Below are 19,467 nucleotides of genomic sequence, written 5' to 3'. Positions count from 1 at the left end.
GTGAAAATGATTTAGAAGCAAGGAAAAAGGTACGGAAGGGTTCTGAATTCTTTTTTTATTAGGCGATGTTCACAGGGCTCTCCCCTCCAAGTATTTTTCCTTAACATGGCTTAGCTCAGATACCCCACGAACCAGATTACATACTATTCTTACTTCACACATAAAATATTAAAAATCTTGGACGTGATTTTCAAATAAATTAGGAGCAGTCTCCCCTACTGAAAAATGAATTTTCTGTATTACATACCCAGACTACATTTTCATTAAAAAAATTCAAAAAATGGTTATGCAGTTAAAAAACATTACTGAAACAGCATATGATCGAGAATCTTTGGTCATGGTGATGCTGCAGTTACATAATGGTGCATTTGTGTTTCAAAAACTGTAAGGCAATTGCTCAGAATTGGGAATGCTGGCATGCATTGCCTCGCCAGTTTAGGAGGGTGCACAGTGCTGCCGGAATCCATGATAGCCGTAAAAATTGCTTTCTCTTACTTAGAAAGATCACATTTTGAAAAGCTTCTTGGCGACAATTACCAAAATACAGAGTACAGACAAAAGGCAATTGTGCAACAAACACCTCTCCAATCATCATCGTTAGAGGAAAAATTACCAAGAATGTATGGGTCTACAAACTCGGTTTTATTTCACCGGTGACAATAACATCAAAAGTATCTATGGGAAAGATTAGAAGAAGAATAATAATCACGAGATAATCCCACCTTCAGTCTGGACTTCGGTAATTAAAGGATGAATTCAAGTCAGAGCTGCAGACAAAATAGGCTTCTATTTTTTTCCACAGCAGTCATTTAAGCATCATAGACAATTAAAATATTACACCTTTAAATGTTTTCTTTTCTACATAAACTGAGTATGACAGGACTTATGTTCCCATGAAATTTTTTCTTATTATCGACACAGTTAGCTATTCACCCTGGCAATAGCCACAGAAAATCTCTATTGTTACACTGGCCCCCTCCACTCCTCACAAACCCAGGATGCTGCAGGGCTGACTCCAGCACAGGGTCAACTTCTACTGCAGCCGACAGGAGCTGTGCCCGCACCTCCAAAAGCCATCCGATTTTAAGATGCAGTCATGTCAAAATTGTTGCGGTGCATCTGACCTGTGACAGGGTTTTTGACTTCGTGCAAGACTAGAATGCCAAAAGAGTAGGGCTTGAGGAAAAAGAGAAAGCTACATAGAGGCATGAATATTAAAATTTGTTGGGAGAATAAACTAGCTCTCTCAAAACAAAAAGCAACATAAGACAGGATGAAAGAACATAAGGGTGCCACATTAAAAACCCACAAGATTCTCTAAAAATACATATAGATGAAGCAGAATTTTTAAAAAAGAAAGCCTAGCTTCCACCCTCTCCCCATCAGAATTAGCGTTAAAAAAACCTGAAAAACACAAGGTTTCAGAAGCATCTCTACTCTTAGCAGTCTGTTGGCTGTATTAACTCATTGTTTGAATACTACTTTCAGGTGATAGCCATCATATAAAATCCTGAAATCTTCTTGAGCAAAGAGATTACGAACAAGCAAACAGCACTATCAAATTGGTAACATACACAGTTACATTATAGCCAAAACGCACAATAAATGAAAAGTAACAAAAGCATTTAAAGCATTAAACCAGAAGTGGTTTGGGTTGGAAGAAGCGATAAACCAAAATCTATCTTTAATCAGCTGAGTTGCAAGGGCAAACAACATTTGTTCCAAGGAAATCTGATTAGCTAGTTTGTCCACAAATAATCTGGTATCTCTATAACATCCCTTTCTAAATTTCAGATTTCCTTTAGAAACTCAACTCTCTATTTACAGCTTTGAAAATTCAGACCCATTTCCTACATGTATAGCCACCTTAGAAACGGATGCCATTTTACAACGAAGACTGTAATACAGCCAAGCCTGTACTGCCGCTATCAAAGCAGTCCTGGTTTTCCCTCACCAGTTCAAAGGTAATCAAAAATGGGCAGGGGGGATTTCCCATAGTATCAGATAACTAATCCACCTGACAGTGCAGCCCACCTTTTGGCAAGGCATAATGGGAAATAGTGTTCTGATGCAGCAATTGAAGATAAAATCGTTGATAATTTTGTTTCTACAGTTTAAATACACTAAAAAACCACTAAAATCCCTTTTTTTCCCCTTCCATTGAAACGTAAATCTGTTTCTTCTACAGAAACTACTGTCTATCCTGAGGACTTGACACTTGTAGATGCTAATCTATTGGGTAACAAATTTATTTCCAGTCATCTGCAAAATGAATTCATATACAAGACACTTCCATTGTAGTTTGTTTCACCCTAGTCGTAATATTTGATCCAGCAAATATTTTGCTGTCTTGTCAAAGGCATCTAATAAATTTTCAACGACACCTAGTGCCCAATACAACAGTGTTGCCAATTGAAAAAGAAGTCATGTTTAGGGGGTCAGCGTGAGACAAGCAATCGTTCTTGTGTTCTATCACATGCAGTTTCTGTCAAGACAAAAAATTAAGAACTTCTACTGCTCTTGCGTATATATTCATATATAGAAACAAGTTCTGAAAGTATGTCATTAAGTCTGATAAATCAGCCGAATAGGATTAGATGGGTACAACTTGGCATCATCTACCTGTGGGCTACAGAAATGTACATTTGAAAGCTTTTACGTCTCAGTGCCAGTGATATCTGCCCCTGTATGTAAAGATTCAATTATTTACTGGGAAGGATTGAAATCAGTGAAAGACCAATGGTGAATCTTCCTTAACTTTCTTTATTTAAAGGATTTTAAAAAAAATATTTTAAAAAGGCTTGACTTGAAGTCCATACCTATTTTCAAGGAAGGCAAAAAAGAGGACAGATGTTAGAAGTAGCTAGATTCAGATCTAGAAACATATAAAACATGCCCTGAGAGTTAAACAGATGTGTCTGCAAACTTAAAACCACAAAAATCAAAATCAAAAGAATACTTTATCATTTGGTTTTCTTCTCCATCTGTCTTACCCTCTTACACTATAATGGAAGACTTAAGTAGTTAAACTTCTTTGCTTTTCACTCAGGGTTTGACTAGAAGGGCCCAAGTCTCAAATATTTCCATTCTGAAGAGAATGGTTATCACATACAGGAGTCTTGATCAATTCTTGCCACATACAATACAGCACATTCCAAATTGCAAGGTTCTCCTCCCACAGCCTGGACAGGAAAGAAGCTGGTAACACACATTATGAACTAGAAATCTATCCGAATATTTTCAGCTCATAGCAAAATAATGAGGAAAACACCTGAAACCTGAATATCCTTGAAATTTTAACTCCATCTTAGCTTTATTACAATGGAATTAAGCCATTGATTCCCAACTGTTTTCTGGTATGTCAAAATAAGAGTTGTCTTTTATATCTGTGTTACAAGGTTTAAATATTGAAGTTTTTGACTGTGGTCACCTAAAGAAATTCTAAAACAATCAGGAAACACTCACAGCAGGAAGCACTGCCTATATCCCACAGCATGTTTTGAAAGAGGCACCCAAACAACCAAAGACACCCTCCTTCCTATATACAAATGAGTCATTGAAATGCAAAATCACAAAATACAACAATTAAATTAGAATTCTTATTATTAACCGACTTGGTTATGGACACAATTTGTCTACAAAAAATTCTGCACAATAAAGAAACACTTTGAATGTTCCTAATGTTACAGGCTCTGGGGTATTATATTTGGAAATGTTAAAGTAAACAAACTCCATGTGGCTGCTATGATTTTGTACCACAACATCATCTACTCTTGCTCAGACAAAACACACAGAATTGTGTGCTCAAAATTACAGCACAACTTCTAAAACAGCTAAATCATTGAATGCATGAGTTTTGTCAACCACGAGCTGTGATCTTCATTGCATGTTACCCATGCATCTGGAAGACGATCTGAAGATTAGGAAAAAGTTGTTTATTTTGATAGCCATCAGAATACAGCATGATAAAGAGGATCCCTAGACTCAAAGAAAAAACAAAAATCAGTTTGACACACTATTTGTTGAAGTGAGTAGATTTAAAAAAAAAGGAGAACAAAAGGATGGAGGCAACAGACTGCTCCAAATATTGTGCGCTTTTAGAAAAGGGAACAGTGAAAGCCAGGAAATTAAAGTTTAGATACAAACATATTTAAGCTGCTGATAAAAGGACTGGAAAACTGCAATTTCAACAGAAGCATCTTAGATGCATGAAGAGGGATGACAAAAGGTCCACATATCAAATGTGAGCAAATGACTTAACCTATAAGAGAACTGGAAGAAAAATATCTCTTTACTTCACCAGTCTCCTTTTCAGAAAAAGTATTTTGATGAAGCCCTTACAACTTATCAGGACTTTTTTGGGAGAGATCTCTGATGCAAAGGGCTGAAAACATATTTTGTTGTATTGCAAACAGAAGTGCTGAAAATGGTCATATGATCTGTTTCCCCAAGCTTGAATGAAACTAATCCTGTTAAAGCTTAGAAATATGCATGACTCAGTAGCCAAAGCCATGTGTGTATCTGCCCTTGGAAAGTTTCTGCCACATTTCATTGTCCAAAAGAGCTGTGTTGCTGATTTCTAAATGGCCTCTATTGCTTTAGTTTTCTTTCCAGAAATGAAGTCAAAACATTTAATCCTAATCTTTTTTCCTTTTTTTTTTTTTAATAAAAAAGGAATTTTAGAAGGAATTTTTAACTCTATCATGTACACAGTTCCCATTCGGATAAAGTCTAAAGTAAATTCAGCAGCATATGTTACCATTACCATTGTGTAATTCTACTACTTTTATAACTTCACAGGTTTTTCCATTATCTATCTTACTGCTCTGCTTCACCCTTCTGTCTTGTAAAGAGATTAACAATATTCTGTAAATATTTACGATACAGTCCTGGCTGCACTGGAACAGAAGCAATGTTATATTTAAAAAAAAATTGACAATTAAAAAAAAATTGTACCATGTGCCTAGAAGGATGGTAGAAGGATTTCAAATCTCAGTGCAGTCATAAGTGCACTAGGTTTCAAGTATCAGGACGAAATAACCACATATTTGCTATCTAATTTCTAGTTTCTCAGCTGTAAAAATGAAAACAATACACACCCTTTCTAAACCATGGAAGAGTACAATCCATCAAATACTAAAACCAAATACACATTTACACAAATATTGACTAAAATAAATTCTACTATTGCAAGAAATTGCCAAGATCCACAGCAGAACACTACCTTTCCCCGCCCCCCCCCCCCCTCCCTTCTGGTTTTTGGGGTTTTTTTGGCAGCTTTATAAACCTCAGCCAGGACAGGACAGCACTGAGCATAAGCCAGTTCCTACAAGCAGTTCTCTGAACACTAGAATCGATGCACACCAGGAAGAAACTTGCAGGCTACTTCATATGGCATACCCAACGTTTTCATCCATAAAATCATCACCTTTTACAGCAAAGCTCTCTGACAGATAAATTGCTAAACAAATGAATTGGACAACCTTTGAGATGTGTTGCCCTAGTGCACACTCACACTTCAGGTACACAAATGCCAGTGCTGTAGCAGTATCAACAGGGACACCACACACTCACTCCCTGCCTTCTTCACAGAGAGATGATTTATATAAAGAAGCAGGAAAGCTTCTAACCTTCACTTTCTCAGCATCACAGATTATTAAATAATGTTATGCTTATATTGCAATAGAAAACCCTTGAGGTTGAGAGAGACTGAAGAGGTTTGTTCTGCCCCTGTACACTATGGGTACAGCAAACAACGGAGGAGAATGTCTGGCCCTGTAAATACTCTTAAAGCAAGAGTAGGAAAAATAAAACCTGCGTTTTGTAATGAAAGAAAGCACGATCTGTAATACAAACGTGAAGAACAAATTGTAAACCAGTATCTCCATTGGAAAACAGAAAAAGAGTTAATAATTTCTTAAAATACTATTACATACTTATTTCACGCTCCTTAAAGGTAATAACGTTGATAAGCAGAGTGTTAGTGGATTCTCAACACTTTCTAATGCTGCAATCCAGGTGTATACACCGAGTTTTGTTTGAGCCCCTTCTTGATGACACCTGCTATTTTCTAAGAATATAATTAATAGGTCAATGAATTACCACTTTGTACCTCAGCCCACACAGCAGGAAGATCTAAATTAAACCAGAAATAATTTTGTTTCTTGGTTACGTAAAGGTTGATTTTGTTTCAATATTAAAATAAGATTTTAGTAAATATTAGGTACACAAGGGCACTTAAAATGTTTATAAGGTTACAAACATTTAAAGATTGTTCACAAAGTTACAGTGGTCCTATCCAGACTACACCTGTGTATCTATAGCTATTTATATTTACACCTACACAAAACTACAGGGAACTAAAGCTTTAAACCAGATCTGAGACACCTGTGAAGCTGCCCACCTGCCTTGTGTCAGTGCCAATATATAAGTAGCATTTTTTTTTTGTATTCACTGTAAAAATGATGGGATGCATCACTGAAAGTTTCTAGTGCTGTGCTATTCTGACTTTCAGACTATACCATTTTGTTTCTTAATTCCAGTAAAACTTATTTTCTCTCCTGAACAAGGCATAAGAACTGAGCACTGGTGAATGTGAGAGTTACACTTGGATACTGAAAAACGTGCATACAACCCTCTTTTTACCCCCTCTAGCAAACATATTTAAGGAATATTTTTGTGGTACGTCAGCTTCTGCAGATTCAGATACAGAATGAACTTACATATATTTATGAAATATATTTTTATGCAAGACATTTATCATTCTTAATCTGGAAGCCAATACTTTTTCACATATGGTATTCAAATTCACAAGTTACTATGAAAACTGGCATTCCTGTTCTTTTCCATTAAAACATAATCTAATGTACAACGGTTTCAACTGCACATGCACTGAAAGATGCGAGAGTATATAAAGGCATTTTAAACAATTCTTCTTTCCTAGTCCTTGTGCCAGGTATGTTATGAACTGAATGTTTATGAACACATTTCACACTGGACAGTTATGCAAAGATGAATTAGTTGAGGATGTAGCCTATACTTGCAATATAAAAATGTAAAGAATCACCTACCCAACTACTTAACATATTTCAGTTGAAACCAACCGTTCTTGAATACAGCAAACCACAGTTACGTTCTTATCATAAAAGCTTTACACAATGGTACTAAAGCTTCCTCACCTCAACCTTAATATGTATTAGGTAATATAGCACCAGGAGTGGTTTGCTTTTTAGATGACTGTGTTACATGTTAACACATGCTGCCTTGTCCTTCCTGCTGCCTTTTCCTTCTTCTGTGCCAGGATTTCTATGGCCATCTACCAAGTTATTTCAGCATGCTTCATCAACCAAAACTAAACCAAACCAAGCAACAGATCATTTTCCACACAAATCCAGTGAGCCTTGCAAGTAACTTAAAAAGAAAAAGGCAAGAAGGAGCCACCAGTTAGATTGGGCAAAGCTGCTGTAGAACCGAAACATCTGTCACTACATAATCATTAATCCTTTATGACCAGGAAGCTCTTATTCTCCCTGTTTCTAATTAGCTGATGAAATATATCCTAGATACTCAGAAATAAGCTGAAGGTCCAAAAGGCCAGAAAATGACTGACTAAAGCCAATCTATTGGCTTGAACACCTCTATTTCACAATGCAGGTTGGTAACAAAAATTTGAAGTAGCATCAGATCTGAGAAAGAACAACTTAGTAAGCAAGAAATAATAAAAAAATTTCCTCCGAGTATGTGCTTCCAGTCAGCTGTGCACCTAGTTTTTAGTAGCTTAATCTCAAATTCCTGTGAAAATGTCAGGCAAGACAATGAAAGTTGTTGCCAAACTCAAAATACAGTACGTGTTATTTATTTTAAACCATACTGTTGTTATCTCATAGGAAGAATTTAGACTTGCTTGATTTGACTATTCTTGAAAGTTTGTTGGCTATTACTCCTCTCTCTTCTGTCAGGTACTAGCTCGTCCATCAGTTCAGTGTATGAAAAAACATAGATTAAGCTGACTGATGTTTAATATCCATTTTTAAAGATCTGTCACTCTGTGCTTTCCCAGCTTTCCATATCTTCTGCCAATTCTTCTGAGTATTGCAGAAGAAATTTGATCAGTTGGTTCAAAAATGTCCAACAGACCTAAGCATCCTCTAACCTGGTCTTTCCCTCTTACAGCACAAGTTTCTACTCCTTCCCATTGACAGTGACTGCTTTAACCATAGACTACTGTTGAACTTAACAGTGAAGAAACACGCAGACTTTTTGGCATTTTTCTGGACATGTATGCAATTTTCCCTCTTTGTAGTAAACTAAAAACCTTCTCTTAGCTACAAAGACAAGCCTTGCCTACCCAAGACAAGCCTTTCATAACCAGTATTGGAAATCTATATGCCTCTGTATACATTACAGAACCAGTTGCTTAGTTTGGTATGAATTTCAGGGTCAACACACAGCTAACACCTTCCTCTTCCATGAAAATAATTGTCTTTGTAAAATACTGTCAAATAAAGTTACCATCTCCATTGGAAAAACAAGCTGCCAAGAGAGAAATAACATTGGAAACTATCCTCCTGGCTTCCAGAAACTCACTTAAAACACCTAATCAATACAAACAAAACCCCCAGGATTCACTATTCATACAAACATCAGGTACTACAGAGTAGCAGCCTTGCTTTGGAGCAGCACGAGCTTAGTGTTATCTTTGGTTTTGTATTGAGCTAGTCTGTGTTGAAAGCTATCAAATCAATCAAAAAAATAAGGGTTGTTATGGTAAGCTACAGATAAAGTGACATTTTACATAATCTGTGTTGCTTGTCTATTAATGTTAGCTTTATTATTTTCCTTTATCAGCGTTATGTAAAGATGAGATAATAATGAATTGAAAAGGCAGAGAGAAATGCAGTTGATAGAAACTTCCACCCCTTCTTTCAATTTCAAGAGGCAATTAATTGACATAAGTCAATGTACTTGACTTCGTTCTCATAAATAAAGACTAGTCACAAAGCCACAGTCACACCTTACTCAAAGCAAAAGATAATAGCAATTGTCAAGCTGATCAAACATCAATATTAGCTGGTAGACAAGCCTGCATGTAAGATTTACTGAAAACGGTAATGTGTGCTATCTATGCACTGCAGACAAAGCAGTAATACATGATAGTTTCTAGCCATTCCATATTATCTAGGACAAACATTTGTATGTATCACCATGTATATCCAGCAAGTTGAGCTACAAAAATTGCATTTGTTTGATGTAACATAACACTGTGAAAATGTCCCAGAAATAGCTAGACAAAAGTCTACCAAGTAACAGCCTGCGACACATGTCAAAACCACATTCATGCTAGGAAAGACATCAACTAGTTGAAGACAAAGCCCTTAACTTCCAAAACTGAACACCAAGGGAAAGACTTGAATTAGAGAATCTCTGAAACCTAGCTAAGACAACAGAACCATGTGTATTCTTCCCACACTTACTACTCTCCTGAAGAAACCAGCAACAAGAACAGGTAAACTGAAAAATAAACAGCCTGCTGCGTTGACGTAAAACTATCATTATCAAATGCAGAACTAGAACAGTTCCTTACTAGTTTCACTTAACACAAGGATTACTGTAACTCCTGCAAATAATCAAGTAGAAAATTAAAAATAGAATTTACCTTTGAAGGTCTCAAGTTCCTTCCTGTTGGAGAAAAGCAGAATTAAAAACAAACATTATTAGAAATACTACATCTAGAACTACAGGAGATATTTTACATGGTTTAGCTCATTAAAACAAAAACCCTGAAGAATTTGATTATCATTGTATGTAAGGGTAATATTATACAATTTTATCTAAAGCAAACATTATTAACCTGTTTAGAAATAAGACTACCATCTATTTATAAATGTGCAATTATACAACTATTGCACATTTATAGCTAGCCATGTAATTTCTAGATATACTGTTGCAAAAATAACCAAGGCTTTAGGTACTAAAGCATCCATTGCTTAGCAGAGCTTGGCCAATTTATAGCACAGTGAATAACAATCAGTGTTCCAGTTTTCTCAATGCTATTCCAAATACTTTTGGCAACAGTGAAGGAGAAAAATCTGACGCTATCACTCACGCAGCTACCACACACTTCAGAGGCAACAGAGGCATATAGTGACACCCCTCCAGGAGAGGATTTTAAAGTACAGAAAGAGACAGATAACTACAACACTCACATACCAGAAAGCCAAGAAATTAAGTCAGCAGCAATAGTACCTTTTTTCCTTCATACCAGGTTCCCTTCCACTTTTAGTAGTCACACAACTGTGAATGCAAAGGCTATAAAACTAAGAAAAATACCTTCTGTATTTTAAAGAAATTGCATAATGCCCCATTTGCCATCGCTACAAAGTATTGATTTATCGTCCATTTAGAGGCTAAAGAAAAATCAACATAATAGCTTAAATAAGGCAGAACGCTAACCTTTTCCTTACAAAATGCTCATTTATAAAAAACATCTTTTCAGTCTGTGCCTTGCAGACTGCCTAGTTAGATTCTGAATATTGAAAGCAAAAGTGATTATAAGAAAAATAAATCTAAAAAGGACTGAACTAACAGCTGTCCAGATAAATGACTCTATTCACTACCCATAGACGAAAGCCTGCTTCAGTCATTACTGAGTCACCTACCATATACACTGTTTCACAATACATATGCTATACCGTAATAATAATTCCTTCTCCTCCCATTGCAACATATGATGCAATTCAGCATTTATTCTTGCATCAAGAACAGACAAAACTGCTTCGAGCCTTGAAATAATTTATTTTCTAAGCAGGACAAAATACTTTAAAAGAAGCAAGAGAATGCATTTACCTCCACATTTTCAGTGAACATCCCACTTCTGTCACCAAGTGTCAAATATAGGTTTTTGGAAGAATGGGTGTTTTACCAGGAAATAATCTATAGTGTGAGTTACAGTAGACAAGCCTATTAGTTGTAACTTCCTGTGAGTATCTATTTCCCTTCATGCTTCTCCTGCATCCTTTTCCAAAGCTAGTTTCTCCCTTTTTTACCAGAGAAAAAAGCTACTTCACAACACCTATGATTTGCAGGTTCATATCCTAATAATTTTTTCTTCTCCTGTGTACTCTAAATAAATTACAAAAATATTAAAGACTCTCAAAAGTCACACTCATTTTTTAATAATGGCATACTAATCCAGAAAACAACAATCACAGGAAATGCTTGTTTTCCACAGATTGAAACAAAACCATACTGAGGAAGCATCTTGTGAAAGTAAGAGGAAAAAAACTATACTACTTGCACCCACCATCAGGAGCTCTTATGCCACCTGACTCCAAAAGGGAAGACAAAACAATTACTGTCATTGTGTTCAAACCGATAAGCAAGCAAGATGCTAATAAAGTAACCAACCCACAGTGATAGTCATTGCTTTTGTCTAAAACCCCAGATATTTCCCTTTTGAAATCTATCAATATTTTTAGAGTTCATGTGCTAATATGCTATCGCTATATTCATATATGTAATTGCCGTTCATTAAGAAAGTTGGAAACAAATATTTGACAGAAGTTTTTTTTTAGAATACACAACTCTGAAAAATTTTAAATATCTGCAATTAGCATACAGTAAAAATATAGGTTTGGAATCTAAGGATCGGCATTTCCTAGTACCTTCATACCAATTCAGATCCAAAGGCTGACGATTCTTTATATTTTAGACAACATGAATGAATCAACTGCATCTCGTGTTTCTCACAACACTCTTAAAACATACATTTAGAAATATATATTGGAAATACGCTTACTGAAAATACGGTCTACATCAACAACATGGAGGATCTGGTTTTTATATAATCAAGTTTTCAATTTATTTGGATGTTTTTAAATTTTAATCCTAAATCTCATTCATCATCATGGTAAGATCATCTTTGGTAAAGAACCAGACACTATGACTTGTAAAGACACAGGAAAAACAGATGGCTTAAGATTGTATCAGTACATTTTCTAGATAGGTAGTTACAACATTCTGAACAGATATACAGAAAAAAAATGTAATACAAAGTATTAGATTTCTTCTTCCCTTTGTAAGCAAATAAGTATTTTTGTATTTATTGACAAACTGTCAGGAAAAACATACCTCCTACGTCTTCTCTATGAGTCCAGAGACAAACAAATCATTTGAAGTAGTAAATACATTTAATTTACGTGAAGAAGGAAACCACATATTTGGAACACTGACACTCTATAAAAAAAAGCAGCTTGAGTAATTAAAACAAAAAAAAGATAACACTGAAAACAGTTTTGGAAAACTGTAATCTTCAAAACAAGGTTAAAAGGCAAGCAGGAGGAAAAACTTGCCTTGGCAGTAGGCCTGGATGAGTAGCTAGGACTGCTGCCTCCTATTATTTTAGATCTTGCCATGTTAAATTAGCAGCTTTGAAGCTATATATTACATTTTTGTGTTTGTTTTACTTTAAATTGTTCATTCTTTGAGATCATTTTTTACACCAGGTTTATACAAAAGCTACAGGAGCAGAACTCAGCCTTTGATGGATAGCTTACTAGCAACAGCATACTCGAAGACAAAACTGAAGTACAATGAATCATCTCAGCAGAAAAGATCTGCCAATTGCTTCAGCTCAGACGTGGATTATCCTGTACACGGTTTCCGCAGGAAAAGGCTAGCCTTCCCGTCCATCCCATTTGTCTAACTAGTTTAAGGCAACTGAAAGCTTTCCATAGAGAAATGCTCCTGGATTTTACAGTTTTTGTCCCCCAAAATTCCTGCACTTCACAGATGGGTGAGATAATCCTTTCCATTATTATTAGAAAAACACACCCCTGCCCTGCCCCTAGCCTCGCTACACACGAAGGCTCTTGAAGCCCCATGTGGGGCTGCTCAGCATCTATCCAGGATTAAAGGAACTCTCATGCTGAGCCTGACCACTAATCAATTCAATCTACTTGGCATCTAACTATATGCTCTTTTACTTTACCTACTAAATTTTAGGTTAGTGCCAACAAATCTGGCTAGTTACATGAATAAGAATATTCTTTACTTTTTTACAGCTAAGAGTAAGCTTTCAGAAGAAAGGATTTAATAGTTGTACTATAATATAATATAGATACCTCCTCTCAGTGAAAGATGAAGTTTAGTACCGCTGAGCAAGAAAAAAAGGCTAAAATAATCAGACTATAAAGGCACAGAGGCACTTTAAAAGTAACCTTGTTCTGTGTGCTGTAAACTTACGAAGCCCAGCTTTTTTCCTGAGAGGCAAGAGGCTGTACAGCTCCATCTACACTGGAGTTATACCCATGAAAACTGTTCAGCCACATACATAAAGCAATAATTTTCATCTCTTCCTTTCCAGTTGCTTGTTTCCACAAAATAGATAGAGGGTACGTGTGTGTGTCTTAATTACTCCAGGAAATTCTATACCACTCAAATTCAGTTGAAAACGACCAACGCTACGGCAGCAAGAGCAACAATTGTCAGGAAAACCCCAGTTGCGTAAGCCTGGTTGCCTACTTCTTCAAAAAAATACTTATGTCAGGACAAAGATGACATTCAGGTCTGTTTTAATGCCAGCATAAGAGACACGCTAATCAGATTCTCAGCCCCTCCTGAGCATGATGGACATAGGTAAATCTGACTATAAATCCCTCTATGTGCCATGCCTAAAAAGGCGCAGCTTATAATGTCTCATGGTTCAAAATAACTTAAATGAAATCAAAGCACTGTTAATGTAAGAGATGCCACTGAGAACTTCTGTGAAATGTCTCATCAAAAAGAACCTGAGCCACAGGTACAGAGAAAAAGAAGATATATATAGACATTGAAAAAATACAATACTCCATTTCAGTCTTAAGTAAACCTTTTATACCATTTTTTATCTGCAAGAAATACAATAAATTCTGAAGTGAATTAAAACTGTTGTGCCTTGAAGCTCTGTTGAGAGAGGATGTGTCTTTTGAATTATTATTTTTAAGTTAGCTGGAATTTTCTGATGATCATGTCAGTGGTCTCAACTTCTTCATTTACAGAGAGTTCAAGCTTCAGGGTGGTAAAACCCCATAACTTTGTAGACAAAAAGTGAAACAAACTGTCTACAATATATAACTAATCCCACACAGTAACTGACATGACCAGAACTCACACAAAGACTTAGAAGGAAAATACAAATTCCCAATTACCTTCCCATTCTCCTCAGGCTTTTCATTGCACCTTTGGATTAACCCTGCTTTAGTCACTGAGCAGAAGAGATGGACACTAGGAAGATTATATTCATTATCACTGATTAACAAAATTAAATCCAGAAAGAGGAATATGGGAGGAGGAGTCAAAACCATCCTGCTTTAACTTTGAAGTCCATGGGATTTTAGTTTGTTCAACAGAAGACAAAGTTCTCAGGTTCTATTGTATCTTGCAAAGGGCTGTAACACTAAGATCAATTTTCTGAATGTAACAAAACACCAGGGGAATCCAGTTAAATACCTAGAGACCACAGAAACATTCTTTACAATGATGCCAGCTGCCAGAATTGACAGTTCTGTAGTTGATCTTCATGAAAAGAGTAGGCAGATAAGAAAGTAACAAAGTCATAAACGTATGTCAGAAACAATTTTATAACACTAGCTCTGAAAGTAACAGTCAGTAAATCCAAACTACAAGACACATGCATAAACAAAAGACAATCTCACGACAGCATATGGATGATAAAAATTGAGGACTAAATTTGAAAGATTTTACAATGAAATGTGTTTATAAAAGTTGAGTTGTTAATTTTTGTTTGTAAATAGTATTTACATCTAAAGAAAGTATAGCTTCTTGTGTGCAATGTAGTTTAAAAATACTTCTGGCACCTAACAAGAGCCACGTGGGGAATTTTCCTCTGGATGTCACCAAAAGGAAAAGTAAAAAACCTAAGAACTCAAAACTTATGTCACTTTTATGGTGCACAGAAATAATTCAAGTACTTTATGTACTTTGGGGATTAGCACTTAAGATAACAACACAAAAATGTTTTCCCTACCACAGATTCCTTAGGCACCCTTTTCAGATCACTTAGGCCAACTACTACTTTGATAATACCTTTGAGACTTAAGTAATGAAAAGACCAAGTAATGAAAAAAAAATCAATAAAATCTAAAAGTACTACTAAAATACTCTTGAAATTAAGCAGCAGGCAAGTCTTCTATTTATCCAAAGAAACACTGAAGACAGGTCATGATTCTTTACCATCAAAAGCGACACTTTATCCAGTAAAAGAGAAGAGCAAAGACCTAAGGCATTTAAATAATGTTGCAGTGGAGATTTTTTTGCTTCCATAGTCAAATGCAGCTACAAATCTGAAGTCTTTCCATCTCTTCCAGCAAAACTTCCACATTAACTTCATTACAGAAGATGGACTGTATCAAAGCAAAATTTTGTAACAGAAATTGCAAACATTAACTGGTAATCAAGCTAATAAATACAACTACGAATAAATACTACCCTAATAAACTCAGCAGTTTCAGGGTACAGTGAAAGCATTTATCTTTGGATAATAATAAAAAAAGAAACAAATACTTAGCTTGATGAAAAACGCTGGAGGTCACCTTTCAGGTGCTATCATTCAAAAGAACAGTAAAAATGAAGGACATGGCATTAAACCCAGAGGAAAATGGTAGAAGTTAAATCATTAAAAGCAACCAAGTGTTTTGTCCTCTGCTAAGAGATGGATACAGGCCATTAGCAATGGAATATATATTCGAACTATATATTCCATTTAGCATTGGAACCACTCCAAACTGGAATCTGAAATGCTGAATAAATTCTTAGCTCCCTTTAAGACCTTATGCCTTCAGATGTAGATTTTGCACAGGACCAGTTTTCACTTTGCTTTCATGCTGTTGCTATCTAAAAAGAGGGGGCAGCTTTTAAATTAAAAAAAATTAAATTTTTTTCCTTAGTATGCAATGTCATTGGATCACTAAAAGATACATCTACCAGCACAGGGGTTTTTTATCATACAACCAAAAGTTTAGGAATCAAAGTTTAAAGTTGAAATTTGAGAGACAAAATTTAAGAGAAGATACAAACAACTGCAAGCTACAAATAAATCTGAGAAGCTACAAAGAAATGTAAGAGAAGCTGAAGTTTAAGAGAAGATACAAACAACTCTACCAAAGGCCACCTCCACCATCAACGCTTATGTTGTTATGAACAACGCAAGTCGTTCCTAGGGAGAAAAAGGGTTTCAGCAAACCTCTTTTTGGTGAACAGCTACACAACAAAATCCAGACCTTCTTTTAACTTGGCCATCAATTTCCCTATATGCATAAATAAAAAAAAAATTACAGTACTAAAAAACTGGCCCAACTTTGTTTGCTAAGTGACATATAATACACAAGACCACAAAAATAAAGAATTAAAAAAGGCCCGTATTCCCACATACACTCTTTACCTAAAATGCTGAATGTTGTTCCACACAGCATGGATGCAATTGTGGCAGATAGAAGTTACAACTTCTACCACTTCAGGCATCCTCAACACATCCCTTTGACACAGAAATGTAAAATACCCCTCACAGAGGTGGCATCAATAAATGCATTTAATGCATTTTTTTGAACAATTTTTAAACTAATTCGTTTTAGATGTAAGTGAAAAGGAATGACTGAATTCCTAAGTTCTCAGGAAAATAATTCATAGTGAAGAAAGAACTTATCAGGAGACACAGTACCTTGCTCAAAAGCAGAGAATGGATTTCAGTGTGGTAATGAGAAATACCTAAGCCCTGTTCTCCTGCCACTAGCCATAATGAAATGAACAAATTTGATAAATAATGCAGTTTTGAAGTAAGGGAGAATACAAAACGTGATTAAGGCAGTCCTAAACCATCTATTTCTATTATTGGTACAATAAATCTGGATGAAGAATAGATGGCACTAACAGATTGACAGGATTTGCAGATTTTGCCCAGTAACCAGCACTACATAAAGGTAGAGAAAAGTTATACAGGATTGACATAACGTTTAACATTTTCTAGAAAACAGTAGTACAATGTGTTGTAAGATGCAGAGGATCCAACACATTCAGTCTTTAATCATAGGTCACAAAACCCAACAAAGAACAAAATCTTTTATATGTCTGTTCAAAAGAAAACAAAACTATAAGGAGAAGGTATGCAACAAAACTCTTTATAACAATGTCACTCCCTCTCTGCATCAAGCAAAGACCACCACAAAAGAAGGGCAAAATTAAATCAACTTAAGCAACAGAAATTTTACTGCACATTCACACTTTACAAATAATATAAAAAAACGCCAAAAAAACCTACAATCTATTGACCTGCTAAGTATTCAGTCTTGCCTAATGTTTTCAAATACTTGGAGCACTGATAGGAGTAAAATTCACTATTAATGGAGAAGCATGCTCCTTTGGGTTTGATGCATGCAAAATACTGTACTGCAAATGTTCTCGCAAACAAAAGAAAGTTCAGAGCCCTAAAACTACACAAAAGGAAACACAATTATCAAGGGAACTTTTCCAAACCTTGTGCAAGCCCAGTTTTTCCAGATCAATAAGAATTCTCATTCCATGTGTCTGTCCAAAGAAGTGCAATAACTGATGGCCATAAAATTAATTCCAGCCAGTTATCACCATGAGAACATTTGCAATTGATTGTGCTGCATGCAAACTCAAGAACAGCAGGATGAAAAAGATCTCCGCCATCTGAACTCTGTTGTGAGCATGGAAACTTACACTCATACAATTAATACCTGATGAAAACTCGAAGCCAGTCATCCACTGTGCATCTACCCTGAAAGCTGTCCTGAAGATAATCAAAGTTCTGCATCCACCCTTGCAAAATCATTATTTATGTACCCAGGTATATGGAGGTATTAGCAGCTGAAAATCTATACCACCAGAAGACTGATCAAGAAGAATATGGCATGAAAGCTAACTCTTGATGAAAATTTTGATGAGAACCATGAAACATGTAGCTAGAGTCTTAGAAATAATTCACAGTAGATTTAATGCTGGAAGGAAAAAATAAACTTGTTTGAAACATTTGCAACAATGGTTTATTTTTAATGTATAAAGTTAATTTGATAAATTACATGTAAAGCTCAAAACGGTTATGAAGGTACAGTTTAAATTTATCCCTGCCATATGGGAGGGAGTCATCACTGAAGATGATGTACTGTGCAGAGTACTGTTCTAGCTTATCACTTGGGGAAGGCTACAGGATCTAAACAAGATCTACAGACTTGTAAGTCGTCTTTTACGCAACACGATTTTGTATGGCAGTGTATTACCCATTCCATCCTCTAGACCTCTTTTGATCTTGGTAGAAAAAAAAAATTAATTTAGGTTAAACAAGACCACCAAAAAAAGGGCAGCTTTTTACAGTGATACTGTAGGAGGTAAAGATAATATTTGAAAGCAAAACATAGCAAAAAATAATAATACAAAACATTTTTGTATGTTGGTGAGTAAATAACCACTAATTGGTCCAAGTTAAAAAAAAAAACAACAAACAACTTTTTCAAAAAAGCAGACTAGTCTGAATTGTTTAAAGAAGTTTTTTGTATTTACATTTTGAACGTTTATGTTGGTTAAGTCTAACATAAGCAACTGTATCTAACTGCAACAATCCTCACTGTTCCTTATGTTCCCAAAGCAATTAGAGGGATAAAACCAAGAGGAGATCAAGCAGAAGAACTTAACAGTGATAACCGATTATGAAATTTTCTCACATGGACATCTCTAACCTACACAGTGCAATTGCCGTAAACTTTATACTGTTCTGAATGAGAAACTGAATCAAACATTCTCATCCAGAAGTGTAAGACCACCATCATGGCATAGCAATGCATCTAACAAGAAATACAACAATCTGTTCAACTCCTCATCTACTGCATCAATTACCAAAGCATGGGGCTACATAGTATTTGACAACAAATAAACCTTTCACATACAAAAATTAGGAATATACATTTAAGGTAAAATTTTCCTTAAATGTCACCAGAAAGGAAATTATTCGCACTAAGGTCTGTATTTACTAAACATTCATCTGTTGAAGTACACCCTAGCAGCAGGGTATACTTCAGACTCAGGATTTTAGATTTCTTTATTCATTTTCCTTCTCTCTGTTCTCAAAGCAGACACGTACTGAAAACCAGAAAGGATTCTTAAACAACATCCTAAACAAAATAAAATTCAGACAAGCCTGTTTAAAGTCAAATGACACATAATAAAATTTATTCCCTCATTTCCAGTGACAAGGATTCTCTGCTATCTCCAATGTGTTTTTACATGTTGCAGTTGGCCAGCTCCTTTTAACTGGTAACATAACCAGGAGTTTCTGTTTTTCCAAAAAATGGTGATCCATCTGAAATGGATACAAATGGTACTAAGAGCTTCATAGCAAGTACAGCTCCAGGACAGAAACATTTTCTCTTACACCATAAGCCTGCAATTCAGTGCACA

At 35.7% G+C, this 19,467-nt stretch overlaps 1 protein-coding gene across 2 annotated transcripts in view; it reads right to left on the bottom strand.

Moving 5' to 3' along the window:
* The window catches only part of DTNBP1 (dystrobrevin binding protein 1), a 72,715-nt gene that overhangs the window by 29,565 nt on the left and 23,683 nt on the right, over positions 1-19,467 (bottom strand). Inside the window, exon 7 of one of the 2 annotated variants that reach the window (XM_037379186.1) lies at positions 9,656-9,678. The exons of the other annotated variant lie outside the window; for it this stretch is intronic. Coding sequence (XP_037235083.1) covers positions 9,656-9,678 — 23 coding nt within the window. The remainder of the gene's footprint in view (positions 1-9,655; positions 9,679-19,467) is intronic. 2 annotated transcript variants of the gene reach the window in all.

Source organism: Falco rusticolus, chromosome 3 (genome assembly GCF_015220075.1).
Source record: "Falco rusticolus isolate bFalRus1 chromosome 3, bFalRus1.pri, whole genome shotgun sequence".
NCBI classification, from domain to species: domain Eukaryota; kingdom Metazoa; phylum Chordata; class Aves; order Falconiformes; family Falconidae; genus Falco; species Falco rusticolus.
Note: the sequence above shows the minus strand (reverse complement) of the source record. Positions and strands in the feature narration are given on the sequence as shown.